Source organism: Littorina saxatilis, linkage group LG10 (genome assembly GCF_037325665.1).
Source record: "Littorina saxatilis isolate snail1 linkage group LG10, US_GU_Lsax_2.0, whole genome shotgun sequence".
NCBI lineage: Eukaryota > Metazoa > Mollusca > Gastropoda > Littorinimorpha > Littorinidae > Littorina > Littorina saxatilis.
The window spans coordinates 652501-677500 of record NC_090254.1 but is presented as its reverse complement, the minus strand read 5'-3'; the positions used below and the strand labels follow the sequence as shown (position 1 = coordinate 677500).

The window sequence follows — 25000 nt, the reverse complement described above, 5'->3', positions numbered from 1 at the left end:
TCCTCCTTTTCTCCCTACAGCTGACAGTGGAGGGGGTGCAGGTCCTCCTTTCCTCCCTACAGCTGACAGTGGAGGGGGTGCAGGTCCTCCTTTTCTCCCTACAGCTGACAGTGGAGGGGGTGCAGGTCCTCCTTTTCTCCCTACAGCTGACAGTGGAGGGGGTGCAGGTCCTCCTTTCCTCCCTACAGCTGACAGTGGAGGGGGTGCAGGTCCTCCTTTTCTCCCTACAGCTGACAGTGGAGGGGGTGCAGGTCCTCCTTTCCTCCCTACAGCTGACAGTGGAGGGGGTGCAGGTCCTCCTTTCCTCCCTACAGCTGACAGTGGAGGGGGTGCAGGTCCTCCTTTTCTCCCTACAGCTGACAGTGGAGGGGGTGCAGGTCCTCCTTTCCTCCCTACAGCTGACAGTGGAAGGGAGGGGGCTGCAGTTGGCCACACGGTTTTCCTTAGGATTTCTAAGATGAGGCATCTGCGGAGAATATGGACTCTGGAATAGCAGTCCGACTTTCCTTGAGGGAATTGCCAATAAGACAATACGACAATCAGACAATAAAGATATACCAAATACCAGCGAGACCCGCTCCCCCCCCCCCCCCCCTTCCACTCACCAAGGACAATAAGATATTCCAAACAACACAAAATGAAGACAATGAAGGTGTGAGAACTCACAGAGCAAGGCGAACTCGTCATAGCCGATCTGCTGCGTGATCTGCTCGTAGCTCTTCTCGCGGTAAAACACGTCCAGCTGCAGGAAGTTCTCCCTGAAATACACACGCAGGGGATACAACACTTCTCTACATTCATTGCTATAGTCTTTTAGATCAGGGATTCTTTATAAAAAAAAAATTAAATCATCATCATCATCAGCATCATTATCATCCATCATCATCCATCATCATCAGCATCAGCATCATTATCATCCATCATCATCATCATCGTCATCGTCAGCAGCATCATCATCATCGTCAGCAGCAGCAGCATCATCATCATCGTCAGCAGCAGCAGCATCATTATCATCCATCATCATCCATCATCGTCAGCAGCAGCAGCAGCATCATTATCATCCATCATCATCCATCATCGTCAGCAGCAGCAGCAGCAGCATCATTATCATCCAGCATCATCCATCATCATCATCATCATCATCATCACCATCATCATCATCATCATCATCATCATCGTCGTCAGCAGCAGCAGCATCATTATCATCCATCATCATCATCATCATCATCATCGTCAGCAGCAGCAGCATCATTATCATCCATCATCATCCATCATCATCATCATCATCGTCAGCAGCAGCAGCAGCATCTTTATCATCCATCATCATCATCGTCAGCAGCAGCGTCATCATCATCATTATCATCATCAGCAGCAGCAGCGTCATCATCATCATTATCATCGTCAGCAGCAGCGTCATCATCATCATTATCATCGTCAGTAGCAGCAGCAGCGTCATCATCATCATTATCATCGTCAGCAGCAGCAGCAGCGTCATCATCATCATCAGCAGCAGCAGCAGCGTCATCATCATCATTATCATCGTCAGCAGCAGCAGCAGCAGCAGCGTCATCATCATCAGCAGCAGCAGCAGCGTCATCATCATCATTATCATCGTCAGCAGCAGCAGCATTAAAATAATACTAATAATACTACTACTACTATTAATAATAATAATAATGAAGACTTACTAATCAGAAGATGCTGGTGGCGAAGTACAAGACATGTCTTGCAAGACAACCCTTAAAGCCCCAGTCTTCCTCAAATGGTTTACAGAACGATTGAAATCTTCTCACGAAAAAGGCAGTTCTAACCTTATGGAACACATTTGCAATAGCATTTAGCAGCAGTGAATGACACAGTTCGTTTGAATGGCTATTTAGCTTGCGTAAACCACACACCAAATGTCGTGGTTTATTTTACCACTGTGCCATCGTGGACCCGTGTCACACACTTTCCTTTTTTTTCACAATTTCGTCGTCAGTTTGTGATTTCAATGCGATTCGCTGTGTCTGCAATAGCACGTTATTGTGTACTTCTGAATCTAAAATGCAACAAACGACTGCGAGTCACACGAATTTATCGGCGGCGGTTGACTTCAAAGAAGCAATCGCTATGCAGAACATTCGTCTGCTTGGGCAAACACGATATTGCGTGACCTGCTTCCGGACTCCCTTTTTTCAAACTTTCAAAACTTTGATTTGCACTGATCTTGTCTTGATGAAAGAAATATGTTATGATTTAAGAATGTTCGTGTTACAAGCTGTCAATTTATTTTTTAGATTTTAAAAGTTAGTTCTAGCGCCAAAACGAGGCGTCCGATTGTGGTACTAGACAATCCGGCTGGCCACGCAAAAAGAAATTATTTGACAAATGCTCGCTCTTGCGGAGGGCACCTACGATGTGTTCTCAAGCGGTGAGTGTTTAAACGAAAGGGTGTTTGTACTGTGTGTAAAAGCCTGACAGTGTCTGTGACCAGAAACTGATGGTTTACGTGAAGCTGAGTGTGCCTTTAATATTAAAGTGGATCACGTTTTTCTTGCGATAAAGTTGTTTACAACAAGTGACATACCCAGTAACTAAACGAAAAACAAGTCAAGGTAAGCTGTTTCTCGCGAGGAAATGCAAGTGTCTAACCTGATGAAGTCTGTCCCAATGACGCTGGTTTGCAGATAGCCCTCCATGTCCGACATCAGGTCTTGCAGACTCTTCAGGAACAGGCTGTCAGAGCTCCCGATCAGGAACCGGAAGTCGAATTCTTGACGGTAGTCGTTGAACACCTCCCTGTTCTCCATGGCAACCTCCGTGGCGTTGCGCAGGAAGTGCGTCATGTTTTTGTACGTGTAATACTCCAGCATGTCTTCGTCATCAATGACCACTTGCCAGATAGCGTTCGTGGCTTCCGCAATCTTGTCCCAGTTGTCGTAAACTTTCTGACCACGTGACCTTAACGATTGAAAGAACACTTTGAGGTCGCTGATGCCCACGTAAATGTTCTGTGACGTCAGCTCCCTAGCAATCTCCAGTTTGCTGAGGTTGCCCACAGTGAAGTAATCACTGGCTAGCCGCATGCTGTGGTTCAGCCGGGTGAGGATGGAGTCTTCAAGGTCAGCCAAGGACGCCTTCAGACTCACAATGTTTCTCAGGCTTTCTGTCATGATGTCGTCATAATTGCGCAACAGGCGTTCAAATGACGTCATCCTGTCCTCAAGCACGCGCAGCGGATACTCGATACATTCCTCGTCGAAGGTGCTCTTGCTGTGCAGATACCTCCTCCCCCTCCACATGAACTGGACATCGGCGTGGTACATGTCCTCGGTGTCCACAGTGCCGTTGTCAAAGGCCTGGGTGGCGAGCTGCACGAACCTGGCCAGCGTGTCCCTGAAGCGCTCGATGTCGGTCCCGAGCCGCGCGCCGTACTTCAAGGCGTAGCTGTTGTGGTTGAGCGCCGTGTGCAGCAGGTGAGTGGGCGTCACGAACACGTTGTCGTTCCGCAGCTCTCTCACAAACTTGTACCTGTGCAACGGATAACGAATGTAATGGTCCCAGTCCGATAGAATTTACTTGTTTTACTGTAAAAAGAGACAGAACTTGCACCTGTCCATCGGATAACGAATTTAATTTTTCGCTATAAAAAAGAGACCGGAACTTGTACCATCAGATTGATTTGTTCAATGTGCTACTTGTTTCTACTTGAATGAATGTCAGAAACAAATCACAATGATCCCCCTTTCCCCCCTTACCCGGCAAAAGTGCCTTTTTTCTCAGGGAGAGACCCCAAAATACCCTTTTCAAATGCTAAATGTCAACAGCATCCCCCGCCCGGGCAGCCCCTGTACCCTTGCCTCATGTTGGAAGCCCCTCCTTCTCATGCACTAGGTCCAGCCCCTGTACCCTTGCCTCATGTTGGAAGCCCCTCCCTCTCATGCACTAGGTCCAGCCCCTGTACCCCTGTCTCATGTTGGAAGCCCCTCCCTCTCATGCACTAGGTTCAGCCCCTGTACCCTTGCCTCAGGTTGGAAGCCCCTCCCTCTCATGCACTAGGTCCAGCCCCTGTACCCCTGCCTCATGTTGGAAGCCCCTCCCTCTCATGCACTAGGTTCAGCCCCTGTACCCTTGCCTCATGTTGGAAGCCCCTCCCTCTCATGCACTAGGTCCAGCCCCTGTACCCTTGCCTCATGTTGGAAGCCCCTCCCTCTCATGCACTAGGTCCAGCCCCAGTACCCCTGCCTCATGTTGGAAGCCACTCCCTCTCGTGCACTAGGTCTAGCCCCTGTACCCTTGCCTCATGTTGGAAGCCCCTCCCTCTCATGCACTAGGTCCAGCCCCAGTACCCCTGCCTCATGTTGGAAGCCCCTCCCTCTCATGCACTAGGTCCAGCCCCAGTACCCCTGCCTCATGTTGGAAGCCCCTCCCTCTCATGCACTAGGTTCAGCCCCTGTACCCTTGCCTCATGTTGGAAGCCCCTCCTTCTCATGCACTAGGTCCAGCCCCTGTACCCTTGCCTCATGTTGCAAGCCCCTCCTTCTCATGCACTAGGTCCAGCCCCTGTACCCTTGCCTCATGTTGGAAGCCCCTCCCTCTCATGCACTAGGTCCAGCCCCTGTACCTTTGCCTCATGTTGCAAGCCCCTCCCTCTCATGCACTAGGTCCAGCCCCTGTACCCTTGCCTCATGTTGGAAGCCCCTCCCTCTCATGCACTAGGTCCAGCCCCTGTACCCCTGCCTCATGCTGGAAGCCCCTCCCTCTCATGCACTAGGTCCAGCCCCTGTACCCTACCTCATGTTGGAAGCCCCTTCCTCTCATGCACTAGGTCCAGCCCCTGTACCTTTGCCTCATGTTGCAAGCCCCTCCCTCTCATGCACTAGGTCCAGCCCCTGTACCCTTGCCTCATGTTGGAAGCCCCTCCCTCACATGCACTAGGTCCAGCCCCTGTACCCTTGCCTCATGTTGGAAGCCCCTGCCTCTCATGCACTAGGTCCAGCCCCTGTACCCCAGTCTCTTGTTGGAAAACCCTCCCTCACATGCACTAGGTCCAGCCCCTGTACCCTTGCCTCATGTTGGAAGCCCCTCCCTCTCATACACTAGACCATCCGTGACTCGCACCTGAAGATGGGCGTTCCGTTGAAGTAGGCGGAGTACAGCTGGGTGTAGTTGTCCAGGGCGCGGTCACACAGGTCCATCTTGGCGTGCAGTGACGTCACCACGGTCAGGTACAGCGCCTCCCTTGCCCCTGGTGATGTCACGTTGGGGTCGGCCAGGGCCCAGATCCTGGAGGCGGTCAGGTTGCCGATCTCCTGGAAGCCCATGGCCAGGTAGTCGAAGGTTCGCTCGTCCATGGCGTCGCGCGCCCTGATGAAGTTCTTCTGCACGTGGTAGGCCTGCCACCGGTACAGGTAGTGCTTCCTGTCCCACACACTGTGCGTTGCGTTGCTCACCTCCCCTAGCGTTACCTCCGCCCTCTCGATGGTGTCCTTGACGCCACGCAGCATGACGTCAGACAGGTTGTGCAGACGGAGCTGCGCGTCACGCTCCAGGGCCTGAAAGCGGGAGAGCTTGATGCGCTCCATGCGCTGCGTGGTTTCCATGGCAGCCAGGTATCTCTCCCCCAGGTCCCCGGAGCGCCAGGCGGCGGCCAGCAAGCGGTCAGTGGCGAACACGGAGGTGGTGGCGAAGGACAGGGCGGGGTCAAAGATCAGGAAGTCACAGGGCACAGGGCACGCGCAGTCCTCGCGAACACGCTGCTTCAGCTCATCTGCACCAGACCCAACTCACTTAGGCCGTGTATATTGGGTACACATCTTAAACACGACACTAAGTGAATCAGCAACACTTAACACGACACCCGGCTCACATAGTACACACATCTAACACAACACTAACACGACACACGGCTCACATAGTACACATATCTAACACAACATTAACACGACACCCGGCTCACATAGTACACATATCTAACACAACACTAACACGACACCTGGCTCACATAGTACACATATCTAACACAACATTAACCATGACACACGGCTCACATAGTACACATATCTAACACAACACTAACACGACACCCGGCTCACATAGTACACATATCTAACACAACACTAACACGACACCCGGCTCACATAGTGCACATATCTAACACAACACTAACAGGACACACGGCTCACATAGTACACATATCTAACACAACACTAACACGACACCCGGCTCACATAGTACACATATCTAACACAACACTAACACGACACCCGGCCCACATAGTACACATATATCTAACACAACACTAACACGACTCACATAGTACACATATCTAACACAACACTAACACGACACCCGGCTCACATAGTACACATATCTCACACAACACTAACACGACACACGGCTCACATAGTACACATATCTAACACAACATTAACACGACACACGGCTCACATAGTACACATATCTAACACAACACTATCACGACACACGGCTCACATAGTACACATATCTAACACAACACTAACACGACACACGGCTCACATAGTACACATATCTAACACAACACTAACACGACACACGGCTCACATAGTACACATATCTAACACAACACTAACAGGACACACGGCTCACATAGTGCACATATCTAACACAACACTAACACGACACCCGGCTCACATAGTACACATATCTAACACAACACTAACACGACACCCAACTCACATAGTACACATATCAGTAACACAACACTAACAGGACACCTGGCTCACATAGTACACATATCTAACACAACACTAAGGGAATCAGCAACACTAACAGCAATGGTTGCCGTCACATTAACAGCAATGGTTGCCGTCACACTAACAGCAATGGTTGCCGTCACACTAACAGCAATGGTTGCCATCACACTAACACCAATGGTTGCCGTCACACTAACAGCAATGGTTGCCGTCACACTAACAGCAATGGTTGCCGTCACACTAACAGCAATGATTGCCGTCACACTAACAGCAATGGTTGCCGTCACACTAACAGCAATGGTTACCGTCACACTAACAGCAATGGTTGCCGTCACACTAACAGCAATGGTTGCCGTCACACTAACAGCAATGGTTGCCATCACACTAACAGCAATGGTTGCCGTCACACTAACAGCAATGGTTGCCGTCACACTAACAGCAATGGTTGCCGTCACACTAACAACAATGGTTGCCGTCACACTAACAGCAATGGTTGCCGTCACACTAATAGCAATGGTAGCCATGGTTGCCGTCACACTAATAGCAATGGTAGCCATGGTTGCCGTCACACTAACAGCAATAGACGAATTCCGGAAATAACGGTTGTAGAAGAGTTGCTTTCCCTTGCTTTTCCATAGAAACGCTGAGGCAAGCTATGCGTGACAATGTAGGCTGGCTGCAGTGTTTCTATGGAAACAAGCTATGCGTGACAATGTAGGCTGGCTGCAGTGTGTCTGTGGAAACAAGCTATGCGTGACAATGTAGGCTGGCTGCAGTGTTTCTATGGAAACAAGCTATGCGTGACAATGTAGGCTGGCTGCAGTGTTTCTGTGGAAACAAGCTATGCGTGACAATGTAGGCTGGCTGCAGTGTTTCCATGGAAACAAGGAAAAGTCACTCTTCCACAACCCAGGAAAACTTGACAGTTATTTCCAAACATCGTCTTTTGTAGCGGTAACACTGACACCAATTGTAGCGGTAACACTGACACCAATTGTAGCGGTAACACTGACACCGATTGTAGCGGTAACACTGACACCGATTGTAGCGGTAACACCGACACCGATTGTAGCGGTAACACTGATACCAATTGTAGCGGTAACACTGATACCAATTGTAGCGGTAACACGGTAACACGGACACCAATTGTAGCGGTAACACTGACACCGATTGTAGCGGTAACACTGACACCAATTGTAGCGGTAACACTGACACCGATTGTAGCGGTAACACTGACACCAAATGTAGCGGTAACACTGACATCAATTGTAGCGGTAACACTGACACCGATTGTAGCGGTAACACTGACACCAATTGTAGCGGTAACACTGACACCAATTGTAGCGGTAACACTGACACCGATTGTAGCGGTAACACGGACACCAATTGTAGCGGTAACACGGTAACACTGATACCAATTGTAGCGGTAACACTGACACCGATTGTAGCGGTAACACTGACACCAATTGTAGCGGTAACACGGACACCAATTGTAGCGGTAACACTGACACCAATTGTAGCGGTAACACTGACACCGATTGTAGCGGTAACACTGACACCGATTGTAGCGGTAACACTGACACCGATTGTAGCGGTAACACTGACACCAATTGTAGCGGTAACACTGACACCAATTGTAGCGGTAACACTGACACTGACACCAATTGTAGCGGTAACACTGACACCAATTGTAGCGGTAACACTGACACCAATTGTAGCGGTAACACTGACACCAATTGTAGCGGTAACACTGACGCCGATTGTAGCGGTAACACTGACGCCGATTGTAGCGGTAACACTGACGCCGATTGTAGCGGTAACACTGACACCAATTGTAGCGGTAACACTGACACCAATTGTAGCGGTAACACTGACACCAATTGTAGCGGTAACACTTACACCGATTGTAGCGGTAACACTGACACCGATTGTAGCGGTAACACTGACACCAATTGTAGCGGTAACACTGACACCAATTGTAGCGGTAACACTGACACCGATTGTAGCGGTAACACTGACACCGATTGTAGCGGTAACACTGACACCGATTGTAGCGGTAACACGGTAACACTGACACCAATTGTAGCGGTAACACGGTAACACTGACACCGATTGTAGCGGTAACACGGTAACACTGATACCAATTGTAGCGGTAACACGGTAACACTGACACCAATTGTAGCGGTAACACTGACACCGATTGTAGCGGTAACACTGACACCGATTGTAGCGGTAACACTGACACCAATTGTAGCGGTAACACTGACACCGATTGTAGCGGTAACACTGACACCAATTGTAGCGGTAACACGGTAACACTGACACCAACAACACAGATAGACTGCCAACGTTCTGAAGTCAAAAATGACCACACAAAAGACAGAAAATGTTTACATTATGGAACATTAAATGATAGATCTGTTATACACGCTTTATTTGGTCTACGTTTAAACGAAATAGTCTCTCTTGTTTTTGTTTTTTTGTGTGTTTTTTGTAATCAAGAAATGCTTGAGATCCACAGATTTAAATCGTGTGTATATGTATCACTTTTGAATATTGTAAATGGTCTGATGTGATGGTGTCTATTTGAAGAAAAAAACCAGATCATACTTACCGATCACTTTCATGTAACATCCATAGTACTGCTCCAGTGTGCAGATAGGGGGCGCCCCTGTCAAGACCAAGACATCAACTGTTGAACAAGTGCTGTTTACTTGATGTATGCATTCCATATTGTCAACAGTATTTAAGATTACTTCATGTTTCGTATGTCAATGATGACACATATTCACTAATTACACATTAACATGCTTCCATTTGAAACTTCGAGGTCGTCAACGTGGATTGAGACTTTGGGAGTGCGTCAAATCCACGATGAAGACCGAGAAGTTTCAAATGGAAGCATGTTAATGTTATTGTAATTCAATCTGACGACGATCTCTTTCCTGCTTTCATGCGGTTGTAAACAGACAGAATTGGTTCTGTTCTGTTCACACACTACTTTCAGTCCACCTACCTGCAAGGGTCAAGTCCCAAGAAATATGTCTCTGTATTCCTATCTTATCACTCTGCTCCTGTTTTGTTTTGTTTTCACATACATTTTCCCTTCTTTTTTGACGGGTTTCTGGACAGCAAACTCTAAAACAATTCTTTTCATCACAAAAGCGATCTTTGGAATTGACTGATGTAGTCCGGAAGAATTCATGCATCAACTTACGTCACGTATTCGACGTCATCACTTCGCATACCTTATGGTCTCGGTAATGCTGCGTCGCCCAAAACAAATAACGGTTTTGGGTGTGACGAAAAAAAGAACAGGGCCGGAGTGCTATGTTAATTATGAGCAGTTCTTCCACACCCATTTAAAAAATATGACACTATCAGCATGTCCCCGCATATTGAGCCAGAATTTGTTGTTTTGGCAAATCGACGTTGCAGTTCCGGAGCAAATGATCAAAATTACTTTGCGAATTTGCGTTCAAACGTGTTTTTCCCATAATATAACGATGCACAGGTCGAAAATATGGCCAAGAACAAATCTATGGTACATCGAAGAAAGAAGAATAACAAAATTCTTGTCCAATACGACTTGCAATTTACCGTGTGCGCTGTAAAATCTCCCTTCTTCTTTCATTTACTTCCAAGGGAGAAATCGTTGGTCATAAAGTCTGGCAGGACCCAAACATACTTCTGCACGCTTTCTTTTCTTTTCATATTCAGTTGCTTCGCAAAAATGAAATGTCGTTGGTTTTCTCAACTTGTCAAGTCAGTCAAAACGACCGCAGAACACAGAACTGGGAAATGACTCTGATTGAAATACGCGCCACACTGACTTTGGAAAAAAAAACCTCGATTTGACAACACAGCTGTTAAACAGCTTTTTATTAGTTCATTCGTATACAACAAAAAGAAGTTTGCGTTTTTTTTAATTTTGAACAAGACTACTTATGAAGAAGACCAAAACACAACATCAACAGAAGACTAGAAACAACTGAAGAACTAGGATGCAACAAGGGGAGGAGAAGAGAACAGCTGATCCGTACAACGTGAGCAGACGGCACGAAGTTTTCAGTTTGGGTGAATGGCATGTATACTTGTCTCGTCATGAAGCGAATTTTTCAACCTCAGTTTTAAACGACTACATGAATGTTAGTGCCATGGGTTGTACATCAATAGTGTGGAGTTACGAGATAAGAAAAGCCGAATGCGAAAGTTTGTGTCAGTCGGCAACTGCGCTCACAAAAACGGCTGTTCCGTTTTACTCCCCTGTTTGTACTACATCTTTCGACTTTGGGCATTGTGTGGTGTTTAGGGACAGAAAATAATTGGTTTAGTCCTGTTTCATCGGGAAGTTAGCAGAGAAGGGTATGCTATCGACATTTGTAAAGCTGAAAAACATTCCCGAGAAGAATTTCAAGTTGTCAGTGTATGCTGTTGTCGACTGAAACATCGTGTGGTACAGATGGGTAAACCGGAACCATGCGTCTTTGTTATTGCCAATATGCTTTTGGATATTGGCAAAAATGGCCGACTTCCGTAGCAATATGCTTTGATGATCAGAAGAGACCATCCAATCACAGCCCCCGAATTCCCCCACGTGTCCATCAGAATAGCTATATAACACTATGATATAACTCTATGATATACCACTATGATATAACACAATGACATAACACTATGATATAACACAATGATATAACACTATGATATAACACTATGATATAACACTATGATATAACACTATGATGTAACACTGGACTACAAGAGAAGAAGGGGGGGGGGCACCCAGTGTGTGCGGCATGAAGTGGTTGCGACAGCCACACGTGTCTTCCAGCAGGCCCGTCAGGCACGCCATCTGACAGTTGTCGTAGGAGTAGTCCTGGTAGTAGGGCGACGACTGGCTGGCACAGTCCCCGTGAGGCTCCGGCAGGTTCTCGATCTGTCAAAACACAAGGATTGCAAAGAATGAATGGTACAAAGCCCAACAATGCAAGGTAAAGTCACCGTGAGGCTCCGGCAGGTTCTCGATCGGACCAATATGACCACTCAGAAAACACACCAGGTAGTAGTGTCCGTCTCACCTGAACCACCTGAATGCCCACGTAGGCGTGAGTCCCTGTGGGCATGGCCAGCCCCAGCTCCGCCACCCCGGGGAACTCTTTGCTGTCGTGCAGCAACATCTTGACCCCCGCCGCGTCGTGCGGCCCCGGCATGTATTCATACTGCTCCACGTTCAGCGTCAGCTTCAGGCCGTACTCAGCACCTGGGGACACAACACTGACGTGAGATGAGCCTCGTCACTGGCTCGTGCTACGTCATCAACCGCTAATGTATTTTTTTTTAAGTATATTGAGCCTATTGACTGGCGGCTAATTATATATACAACAACAAAATATTGAACCTAATGACTTGCTAGGTAATCTGCAGTTAATATAAAAATAATATATTCAGCTTAATGACTGGCTAATAGGTAAGCACCAACTAATTATAAAAAATTATATTGAGCTTAATGACTGGCTAAGTAATTTGGCTGTAGAGTTACAGGTGAAACACACACCTACCTGTGGAGTTACAGGTGAAACACACACCTACCTGTGGAGTTACAGGTGAAACACACACCTACCTGTGGAGTTACAGGTGAAACACACACCTACCTGTGGAGTTACAGGTGAAACACACACCTACCTGTGGAGTTACAGGTGAAACACACACCTACCTGTGGAGTTACAGGTGAAACACACACCTACCTGTGGACAGGACGTAGAGAGGCTGACCGTGGTTGGAGTTAAAGGTGAAACACACACCGTGGTCAGTCAGGATCTCTGTGAAGTTCTCCGGCCCGCACTTCATGTTCTGCCACTGACAGCTGTGGAACAAGTGTATATATATAGCACACTGACAGCTGTGGAACAAGTGTATATATAGCACACTGACAGCTGTGGAACAAGTGCATATATAGCACACTGACAGCTGTGGAACAAGTGTATATATAGTGTACACTACATTGGGGTGTGCACGTTAAAGATCCCACGATTGACAAAAGGGTCTTTCCTGGCAACATTGTATAGGCATAGATAACAAATGCAGGGGCGGATCAGTTCATTTTATGGGGGGGGTTTCCAAAAGTATATTGTGAAGATATGGGTGTGAAGGCGCGAAGCGCCGAGCCGACGGCGCAAAGCGCCTAGCTTGCTAGGGGGGTCCGGGGGCATGCCCCCCCGGAAAATTTTGTAAAAAAGGATGCAAAATGGTGCAATCTGGTGCATTTTGAGGATGATCATTACCAGTTTCAGGCAGCAGATTTTGTCACTGATTAATACCCCAAAAAAACACCATTTAAAAAAAAAATTTTTGGCTGGGGGGGGTTTCCGGAAACCCCTGAAACCCCCCCCTCGTCCGCCCCTGAAATGTCCACCAAAATACCCGTGTGACTTGGAATAATAGGCCGTGAAAAGTAGGATATGCGCCGAAATGGCTGCGATCTGCTGGTCGATGTGAATGCGTGATGTATTGTGTAAAAAAATCCATCTCACACGGCATAAATAGATCCCTGCGCCTTGAGTCCGAGTCTGGAGATACGCGCGCGATATAAGACTTCATATACATATACTGACAGCTGTGGAACAAGTGTATATATAGCACACTGACAGCTGTGGAACAAGTGTATATATAGCACACTGACAGCTGTGGAACAAGTGTATATATAGCACACTGACAGCTGTGGAACAAGTGTATATATAGCACACTGACAGCTGTGGACAAAGTCTATATAATAATAATAATAATAATAATAATAATAATAATAATAATAATAATAATAATAATAATAATAATAATAAAACATTCTTTTATAGCGCTGTTCACCGCCGAATGGCAGTCTCATGGCGCTTTACATTAGACATTAAAATTTAACATTTTACATAAAAGTTTTCTCGTAAGAAATAACATACAAGCATTAAAAACAATATATATTGTTATATATAATAATCTGGAAAAATTGTTTTTAAAAATATGAAACAAAATGAAAAAAACCACGTAAGATAAGTAATAGACACATAGTTACACATAAACAGTCTGGCAATAAAACAGAACTCACATAAAAGCGTACAGATCTAAAACAGAACGAAGATGTAACATAGTCTGTGGGGCAACAAATTAAACAACTAACAACTAGTCAACAAGCAAACTTATCATTCATCACATTCACTCACAAGTCACATGCACACATTACACCACAGCTTCAATGTCCTAATTACTTTGTTCATTTTAGTAAAAGGCAGATTTGTACAGGTGAGTCTTCAGTTTAATCTTAAATGATGGTAGTGAAGGAGACTGACGGACCACTAGGGGAAGTGAGTTCCAGAGTGTAGGGACTTGATATCTGAATGATCTTTGTCCAGCTGATTTTAGTTTAGCTCTAGGGACTGTGAGGAGCAGCTGGGATGAGGACCTCAGGGACCTAGTTGGAGAGTACTTTGTCAGTTTTGATGACAAGTAAGGAGGGAGGGTGCCATGAAAGTAGGTTTTTTTCGGTTTTTATTTCTTTCTTTTTCTTCTGGGAATCAGCTTTTTTTAATGAGATATTTGGGCTTACAAACGGAGATGCCTTATTTTACGATCTTATAATATCAATAACAGCTCATTCATTATGTATCTCTGTTATATAAAATATAAAACAGTCAATCAGTTTATTAAATGAAAAAATAAAAAATTTAAAAAAATTTAAAAATTAAAACAAAATTAAACAAATTGCCAAATTTATCCCCACACAAAAAATTCTTACATATTTAATTTTTCCTTAATAGCTATTTCCTATCTATTCATTTTTTCCTTAGCAGCTATTTATAATGCCCTCATTAAAACTGTTTTCTTTTTTTTTCCCTTACATTCTTCTTTTCCATTACATGTATATAATTTTAAAACAAATGGTCACACACCATGAAAGTAGTTGAAAGCGAGAGTGCCCAGCTTGTACTGTACTCTCTGTTGCACTGGAAGCCAGTGGAGATGCTTCAGCAGTGGCGTAGCATGATCCCTGCGCTTCTTTCTGAGGATTACCTTAGCTGCACTGTTCTGAACTCGTTGAATGTGAGATAGCTGATCAGATGAAATGACAGCCAAGAGAGAATTGCAGTAGTCAATTCGAGGTTAACACGTGCACAGACGAGCTGTGTGGCAGCCTTCTTGGTCAAAAAACGCCTGATCTTGGCTACTCTGCGAATCTCCAGGTTGGATGTACTGCAAATGTGACTCACTTGTCTGCTCATGGTAAGTTGTGAATCAAGATATATCCCAAGATTTTTAACGTAAGGCTTAAAGACTATTTCATGGCCCCCTACCCTCAGACTAGCACTAGGAGCTCTACTACACTGGGAGCTCTACTACACTGGGAGCTCCACTACACTGGGAGCGGGTACCAACTGTCAGGGCCTCAGTCTTATCGTCGTTCAGTTTCAGTTTGTTGCACAGCATCCAATCTTTTACTTTCTCTACACACTGCTCAAGCTTGTCTGTGAGAATACTGTCTTTTTCTGGTATTTCAGAACCTCTGAGCTGCGCATCGTCAGCAAACTTGTGGTAATCACAGCTTTGTTCCTTCATGATGCTTGACATTGGTTGAGTGTATAGACAAAATAAAACAGGCCCCAACACTGATCCTTGTGGAACACCGTACTGAAGGAGCGCAGGCTTCGAGTTCCTGCCGTCAATGACAACTGACTGGAATCTATTTTCTATGAACGGCATGAAGTGGTTGCGACAGCCACACTGACAGCTGTGGAATAAGTGTATATACAGCACACTGACAGCTGTGGAACAAGTGTATATACAGCACACTGACAGCTGTGGAAAAAGTGTATATACAGCACACTGACAGCTGTGGAACAAGTGTATATATAGCACACTGACAGCTGTGGAACAAGTGTATATATAGCACACTGACAGCTGTGGAACAAGTGTATATATAGCACACTGACAGCTGTGGAAAAAGTGTATGCAGCAAACTGACAGAACTTACTTTTAATCTAATGAAACTGAAAGAAGTGAAACAAGCAATGACATCACAACCCCCAACACGTAATGTAAACAGGAGTTATGAATGACACACTCGACGTGTCCAGTCTCCACATGTGGAAGAAGAAGACAAGGGAGGCCACCCATAATACACAGAAAGCTAGCTCACCACCGTATTCGTTAGCATCGAATTCCAACATCAGTCTATCAGCGAGCTAGACGTATGGTCCGCGGGTCACGGCATCGAATTCCAACATCAGTCTATCAGCGAGCTAGACGTATGGTCCGCGGGTCACGGCATCGAATTCCAACATCAGTCTATCAGCGGGCTAGACGTATGGTCCGCGGGTCACGGCATCGAATCCCAACATCATTCTATCAGCGAGCTAGACGTATGGTCCGCGGGTCACGGCATCGAATTCCAACATCAGTCTATCAGCGGGCTAGACGTATGGTCCGCGGGTCACGGCATCGAATTCCAACATCAGTCTATCAGCGGGCTAGACGTATGGTCCGCGGGTCACGGCATCGAATTCCAACATCAGTCTATCAGCGAGCTAGACGTATGGTCCGCGGGTCACGGCATCGAATTCCAACATCAGTCTATCAGCGGGCTAGACGTATGGTCCGCGGGTCACGGCATCGAATCCCAACATCATTCTATCAGCGAGCTAGACGTATGGTCCGCGGGTCACGGCATCGAATTCCAACATCAGTCTATCAGCGAGCTAGACGTATGGTCCGCGGGTCACGGCATCGAATCCCAACATCAGTCTATCAGCGAGCTAGACGTATGGTCCGCGGGTCACGGCATCGAATTCCAACATCAGTCTATCAGCGAGCTAGACGTATGGTCCGCGGGTCACGGCATCGAATCCCAACATCAGTCTATCAGCGAGCTAGACGTATGGTCCGCGGGTCACGGCATCGAATTCCAACATCAGTCTATCAGCGAGCTAGACGTATGGTTCGCGGGTCACGGCATCGAATTCCAACATCAGTCTATCAGCGAGCTAGACGTATGGTCCGCGGGTCACGGCATCGAATTCCAACATGAGTCTATCAGCGAGCTAGACGTATGGTCCGCGGGTCACGGGTTCCAATCCTGTCCGTGACAGACACGGGTCGACTATAATGTTTAGATTTTGAGACGGTATCTATGTCCCACCCCTGTGTCACTACCACAGTGGCACGTAAAAGACCTCTGTCATTGTGCCACAAGTGCACGTGGCTGATTACACCTAAGCACGTGCACACCTGTGAAACTTCACACTTGCTGCTGACAGCGTTCCATTTGGAGGAAGCGACCCAGCATGAAATAAATAAAGGAATGAAAATGAAAACGATGTAAGGAGAAGAAACATTGGGGTGATAAAGGACTGAACATGAAGAAAGTGTAAGGAGAAGAAACATTGGGATGATAAAGGACTGAACATGAAGAAAGTGTAAGGAGAAGAAACATTGGGATGATAAAGGACTGAACATGAAGAAAGTGTAAGGAGAAGAAACATTGGGATGATAAAGGACTGAACATGAACAATGAAGAAGCATTGGGATCATACAGGAATGAGAATGGAAGATATGTCAGGAGAAGAATGGCGACTCACTCCACGATAAGGTCATGCTTGTCGTGCGCCACCGACAGGTACAGCTCGTCCAGTGTGACGTCAGAGGCGTTGAAGTGATCCAGCACTGACGTGTTGAGTTCCTCACGACCCGTGAACATGGCCTCCAGCAGTCGGTAGCGGCCCAGCTCAGCGGCGCGCGTGGCCCTGTGGTGACACGTGACATTGTCTATCAACTGTAAGACTCAAACAGTTAAACAGAATACAGTGAACATGGCCTCCATCAGCCGAACTGGGCGGCGCGCGTGGCCTTGTGGTCACACGCGGCATTGTCAATCAACTGTCAAACAATTACTACATTCTCACACTATCTGTATTTTTGACCAAAAAATGACATTGGACACAGATAGAGACTGTCAGTGTTCCCCCCTAATCGTGACAACATTGGACACAGATAGAGCCTGTCAGTGTTCCCCCCTAATCGTGACAACATTGGACACAGATAGAGACTGTTAGTGTTCCCCCCTAATCGTGACAACATTGGACACAGATAGAGACTGTTAGTGTTCCCCCCTAATCGTGACAACATTGGACACAGATAGAGACTGTTAGTGTTCCCCCCTAATCGTGACAACATTGGACACAGATAGAGACTGTTAGTGTTCCCCCCTAATCGTGACAACATTGGACACAGATAGAGCCTGTCAGTGTTCCCCCCTAATCGTGACAACATTGGACACAGATAGAGACTGTCAGTGTTCCCCCCTAATCGTGACAACATTGGACACAGATAGAGACTGTCAGTGTTCCCCCCTAATCGTGACAACATTGGACACAGATAGAGCCTGTCAGTGTTCCCCCCTAATCGTGACAACATTGGACACAGATAGAGCCTGTCAGTGTTCCCCCCTAATCGTGACAACATTGGACACAGATATATAGAGACTGTCAGTGTTCCCCCCTAATCGTGACAACATTGGACACAGATATATAGAGACTGTCAGTGTTCCCCCCTAATCGTGACAACATTGGACACAGATAGAGACTGTCAGTGTTCCCCCCTAATCGTGACAACATTGGACACAGATAGAGACTGTCAGTGTTCCCCCCTAATCGTGACAACATTGGACACAGATAGAGCCTGTCAGTGTTCCCCCCTAATCGTGACAACATTGGACACAGATAGAGACTGTTAGTGTTCCCCCCTAATCGTGACAACATTGGACACAGATAGAGCCTGCCAGTGTTCCCCCCTAATCGTGAAAACATTGGACACAGATAGAGACTGTTAGTGTTCCCCCCTAATCGTGACAACATTGGACACAGATAGAGACTGTCAGTGTTCCCCCCTAATCGTGACAACATTGGACACAGATAGAGACTGTCAGTGTTCCCCCCTAATCGTGACAACATTGGACACAGATATATAGAGACTGTCAGTGTTCCCCCCTAATCGTGACAACATTGGACACAGATAGAGACTGTTAGTGTTCCCCCCTAATCGTGACAACATTGGACACAGATAGAGACTGTCAGTGTTCCCCCCTAATCGTGACAACATTGGACACAGATAGAGACTGTCAGTGTTCCCCCCTAATCGTGACAACATTGGACACAGATAGAGACTGTCAGTGTTCCCCCCTAATCGTGCCAACATTGGACACAGATAGAGACTGTCAGTGTTCCCCCCTAATCGTGACAACATTGGACACAGATAGAGCCTGTCAGTGTTCCCCCCTAATCGTGACAACATTGGACACAGATAGAGACTGTCAGTGTTCCCCCCTAATCGTGACAACATTGGACACAGATAGAGACTGTCAGTGTTCCCCCCTAATCGTGACAACATTAGACACAGATATATAGAGACTGTCAGTGTTCCCCCCTAATCGTGACAACATTGGACACAGATAGAGACTGTCAGTGTTCCCCCCTAATCGTGACAACATTGGACACAGATAGAGCCTGTCAGTGTTCCCCCCTAATCGTGACAACATTGGACACAGATAGAGACTGTCAGTGTTCCCCCCTAATCGTGACAACATTGGACACAGATATATAGAGACTGTCAGTGTTCCCCCCTAATCGTGACAACATTAGACACAGATATATAGAGACTGTCAGTGTTCCCCCCTAATCGTGACAACATTAGACACAGATAGAGACTGTCAGTGTTCCCCCCTAATCGTGACAACATTGGACACAGATATATAGAGACTGTCAGTGTTCCCCCCTAATCGTGACAACATTAGACACAGATATATAGAGACTGTCAGTGTTCCCCCCTAATCGTGACAACATTGGACACAGATAGAGACTGTCAGTGTTCCCCCCTAATCGTGACAACATTGGACACAGATATATAGAGACTGTCAGTGTTCCCCCCTAATCGTGACAACATTGGACACAGATATATAGAGACTGTCAGTGTTCCCCCCTAATCGTGACAACATTGGACACAGATATATAGAGACTGTCAGTGTTCCCCCCTAATCGTGACAACATTGGACACAGATAGAGCCTGTCAGTGTTCCCCCCTAATCGTGACAACATTGGACACAGATAGAGACTGTCAGTGTTCCCCCCTAATCGTGCCAACATTGGACACAGATAGAGACTGTCAGTGTTCCCCCCTAATCGTGACAACATTGGACACAGATAGAGACTGTCAGTGTTCCCCCCTAATCGTGCCAACATTGGACACAGATATATAGAGACTGTCAGTGTTCCCCCCTAATCGTGCCAACATTGGACACAGATAGAGACTGTCAGTGTTCCCCCCTAATCGTGACAACATTGGACACAGATAGAGCCTGTCAGTGTTCCCCCCTAATCGTGACAACATTGGACACAGATAGAGACTGTCAGTGTTCCCCCCTAATCGTGACAACATTGGACACAGATAGAGCCTGTCAGTGTTCCCCCCTAATCGTGACAACATTGGACACAGATATATAGAGACTGTCAGTGTTCCCCCCTAATCGTGCCAACATTGGACACAGATAGAGACTGTCAGTGTTCCCCCCTAATCGTGACAACATTGGACACAGATAGAGCCTGTCAGTGTTCCCCCCTAATCGTGACAACATTAGACACAGATATATAGAGACTGTCAGTGTTCCCCCCTAATCGTGCCAACATTGGACACAGATAGAGACTGTCAGTGTTCCCCCCTAATCGTGACAACATTGGACACAGATAGAGACTGTCAGTGTTCCCCCCTAATCGTGACAACATTGGACACAGATAGAGCCTGTCAGTGTTCCCCCCTAATCGTGACAACATTGGACACAGATAGAGACTGTCAGTGTTCCCCCCTAATCGTGACAACATTGGACACAGATAGAGCCTGTCAGTGTTCCCCCCTAATCGTGACAACATTGGACACAGATAGAGCCTGTCAGTGTTCCCCCCTAATCGTGACAACATTGGACACAGATAGAGCCTGTCAGTGTTCCCCCCTAATCGTGACAACATTGGACACAGATAGAGCCTGTCAGTGTTCCCCCCTAATCGTGACAACATTGGACACAGATAGAGCCTGTCAGTGTTCCCCCCTAATCGTGACAACATTGCACACAGATAGAGACTGTCAGTGTTCCCCCCTAATCGTGACAACATTGGACACAGATATATAGAGACTGTCAGTGTTCCCCCCTAATCGTGACAACATTGGACACAGATAGAGACTGTCAGTGTTCCCCCCTAATCGTGCCAGTTGCCGGGGTGGGCAATGGCTGTCGAGATATGTGTCGAATGTCATATTTTGGTCAACAATACAAATGATATTTATGCATCGATCCATCTTAGTGGGAAGTCCTGTTTTATTTCATAGAATGTGAACGCGCACTAACATGCACTACTGTCTAGTGTCAGTCATCCCTCTTCTTCTTCTTCTTTCTTCATGGGCTCAAACTCCCATCATTTATTTCTTTGGTGTTTGTTTTTACGCATATGACCGTTTTTGACCCTCCATAGGTCAGCAGCCCTAATATGAGGTTTAGTCTGTTCTGAACATGGTGGAGCAAACTTCGGCGTTCTCTGCAGTGTTCGTGATAACAATACTACTAGTACTACTAATAATAATTCAAGTTAGTGAGACATCACAGTGCGCTAAGAGATTTATAGAGAAAAACTTGAACATAATTATTGAACTCAGCGCTAGACGCTTTGTTCAATAATTCATTTTCTCGATTTGCTCTATAAATCTCTTAGCGCACTGTGATTGTTTCAATAACGATATTGTCAGTAACGACTTTATTAGAACTTTTGACTAGGCGCCTTTTTCAGCGGGCGTTTGGATAAACTGTGGACAGGTCGAGTTAGATCTACTTTTGTGTGTGTGTCGGCTTTGCACATTTCGGGAGTATTGACGGTTGAATCGCCGACCATGCATTTTACGATTTGATTACCCTCTGCACCGTTTTATCGATTAGCAATTAACAGTCTGAGTTACAGTTATGCTAAATGTACCCGTGATCATACGTTTCACTTGAGTATTCAGTTAATTATTGTTAAAAAAAACCAACAACACATGCTCCCAAAAAAATGAACGACACCCAAGCAACTGAGTGACATCCCCTGATGTCGAACAACTCAAAGTGACACGATGATTCTCTCATTCGCAAACAATAAAGTTTGCAGGTTATTTCTCGCAATGTTCCTGGATTCATCTGGGAGGTTGGTGCTATGCTTACATGGTAAGAATGTTTTGAAGACTGCGCGTGTTCTGTTTACATCGCAGTTGTCTTGAACTATGCGAAAACCGTTCATTTCAGTACTTAATTGACGCTGCATGTCGTCTGTAACATTTCGCGAGTGGGACCGTCTATCGAATCAATCGACTTCCAAATGCTTCATGGTCCAGATTGAAATCTGTCAGAAAAAAAACCTACTGCTTTTAGCCGCGGAAAATGTTTGTGTCAAGCATCATTGTTTGGTAATGTGGAGACGATAGGCTAAATGCCGCTAACACGGACGGCGGATGAGAAGAATCTTCGCAAGTCGAAAGAAGAGGCGTAGGCTCACTGTGGCACAGGCGCATGAAATCTATCAGAAAAAAACCACTTCTGTTTTTAGCCGCGGGAAATTTAGGGTCAAGCATCATTTGGTAATGTGGAGAAGATAAGCTACATGTCACTAACACGGAGAATGAGAAGAATCTTTGCAAGTCGAAATAAGGAGACCGGCCTCGCTGTGGCAAAAGGCGGAAGAATACGCTCTCTGGAAAAGCGCATTGCCATTAGCCAATCAACTGATTCACTGATTCACAACAGGCATGTAACACCAGTACTTACTGACAATTATTATAACATGACTGATGTTAAACAGTTGATTGGCTAATGGCAATGTGCTTAACACTGTTAGCGCACTCTTGGAGAAATCACTACCAGATTCGGAAAGCTCAGGAATTAGTCACCTGGCTGGCTATAGTGGAAAGGTTACTTTTGGTGGTCACATTAGATATTATGTTTTTTGGAAAGTTCGTTTTATTTCCAGCCACAGTTCGGTAAACGACAAATGGCTAAACCCAACCACCTAAGAATGAGAAGCGTTTTTGTAACATGACCCATATTCTGCAAAAATGCAGCCATGACGCAGGGGGTAGGTTACAAAAAACCGCTTGACTGCATACGGATATAAGCAAATTATACCTTAAACGAAAGCTAAAGATTTTTGCCATCAGACAGCAAGTAAAATGCCTAATTCGTATACACAGTTTTATTTTTAACAACATTCTGTATAACATGCGGACGACAAAACAGGAAATGCCATTTTCTCAATCGATATGTATAGCTAACTGAACGCCTGGTTGAAACCGCAATCAAAAACATCTTGAAAATTGTTTATTCTCACAGCTAGAATTATTTTACATCAACAATTGTTAATTTACCGAGGAAAACAACAGTCACATAAGATACATAATGGATGATTTTGAATCAACTCCGAAAACCGAACCGGGTCGAAGCAAAAAAGAGTTTACACATACACAGGCTTGAAAAAGGATAATTTGGTTCAATCTGTTAGATTTTTACCCATAACGTTAAAGATCAGCTTAATATAAAAGGAAAGTGATCATTGTAAAAGGATTTTGCTATCGCAAAATAATTCAACTTCCGGTTTTACCACATGGCGTCCATAATATTATCAATTTATTACATAGCGTGCATTTGTCAGAAATTATACTAAATGTTAGAAGCGATCTCAAAGTGAAAGTAACGTTTAATAAAAGTATGCGCATTTATTTATTGATTGATATATGACTAAAATAATGGACATGTAATTTAAACGTACAAAACGACATTTTGTACACTACCTCTCTAAAAAAAACGCGACTATGACCGACCGATATGTATGTGTAAATTAGGTCATTGTTAGTGATGAAAACGGGTTTTCTTTAAAAGATAACACGCAAACTGTGAAGTTCAAGCCCAAACATGATTTTAGTACGACTTCTTCAAAACAGGTCTGTTTTTCACTCCACCAGTTTCAGTTTTAATAAAATATATGTATAGCTCTCATTTTCAAAAAAAACTTTTCTGCAATTCACTTAACCAAATACACAATGAACCCAGAAGGTATTAGAGTGAGACACTTTACAGTGAAATATGTTATGATTCCCCTTATTTCAAAATATATGCATTTTAATTGGCAGACACAATTCACGTCCTTGGTACGTGTCCTCTGGTGAGGCAACCGTTAGCATTTTTTGTCGTAAAAATTGACATTTTTAAACATAAATCATGGACAAAAAACTAATTCTACAAAAAGTGCAGGTTTTCTTGGTATAGTCAGTTAAAGCATCTTAAAATTCAAGAAATTTTGCAATTACGTGTATGTATTTGAAATGGCAGAAAATATTGAATGAAAGTGATTTTTGACTGATTGAAACCCTACCCCCACTAACAAAATGTGCCCTGAGATTAGGGGTGTTAGTTGAAGATGAATGAATAATGGCTATGGTTTTCCCCTAAAGTATTCAAAACCTAAGCATATACATAGGCAAGATTTTCTACATTAACACAATTAACTTTTTAAACATATACATATGCTTAGTACACGATACTTCCGGTTTTTCTACCGGATGACTTATACATTTAGGGGGTAAACACCTTATCGTAGAAAAAGCTTTATTTTCAAAAAGTGCAAGTAATTATTAAAAATCATACATAATATTTATATATTGGAGTTAATTTTCCTTCGAAAGTCATTTGTTTCAAGTGGCAGACAATGTCAGTTGGAGAGTTACATGTACGTAAAGTGTATAACTGTTGTCTGTGATTAGTGCATTGTGTACACATTGGCACCATTTGATCCTAAATGCTAAACGATGTCCTAATCATACCACAGTTTTAGGATAATTTACATCGCATCGATTACTAAATTGATGGTAAAATTTCACTGATAAATTCTATTTCCGGTAGCGTCAGTGCCGTTATCTGAGATAGTAACATTTTACATGGTTTCACGTTCAGTGGTGAACGTAACGTGTGGTTTAACCAAATTACTTGCACATACAATAGTGAAGTCTGTCTGTGTGTCTTTGTTTGTGTGTTTGTCTATGTCTGTCTGTGTGTTCGTCTGTTTGTCTCTCCCTCTGTCTGTCTATCTCTTTTTCTCTGTGTGTCTCTCTCTCTCTCTCTCTCTCTCTCTCTCTCTCTCTCTCTCTCTCTCTCTCTCTCTCTCTCTCTCTCTCTCTCTCTC

General features: G+C 45.2%; 1 protein-coding gene across 1 annotated transcript in view; it reads right to left on the bottom strand.

Moving 5' to 3' along the window:
* The window catches only part of LOC138977925 (uncharacterized), a 169614-nt gene that overhangs the window by 2016 nt on the left and 142598 nt on the right, over positions 1–25000 (bottom strand). The window contains exons 4-11 of the mRNA XM_070350526.1: positions 17339–17503; positions 12467–12585; positions 11801–11982; positions 11505–11658; positions 9334–9390; positions 5104–5752; positions 2635–3513; positions 667–758 (exon numbers count right to left, since the gene is read on the bottom strand). Of these exons, the coding sequence (XP_070206627.1) occupies positions 667–758; positions 2635–3513; positions 5104–5752; positions 9334–9390; positions 11505–11658; positions 11801–11982; positions 12467–12585; positions 17339–17503 (2297 nt within the window). The remainder of the gene's footprint in view (positions 1–666; positions 759–2634; positions 3514–5103; positions 5753–9333; positions 9391–11504; positions 11659–11800; positions 11983–12466; positions 12586–17338; positions 17504–25000) is intronic.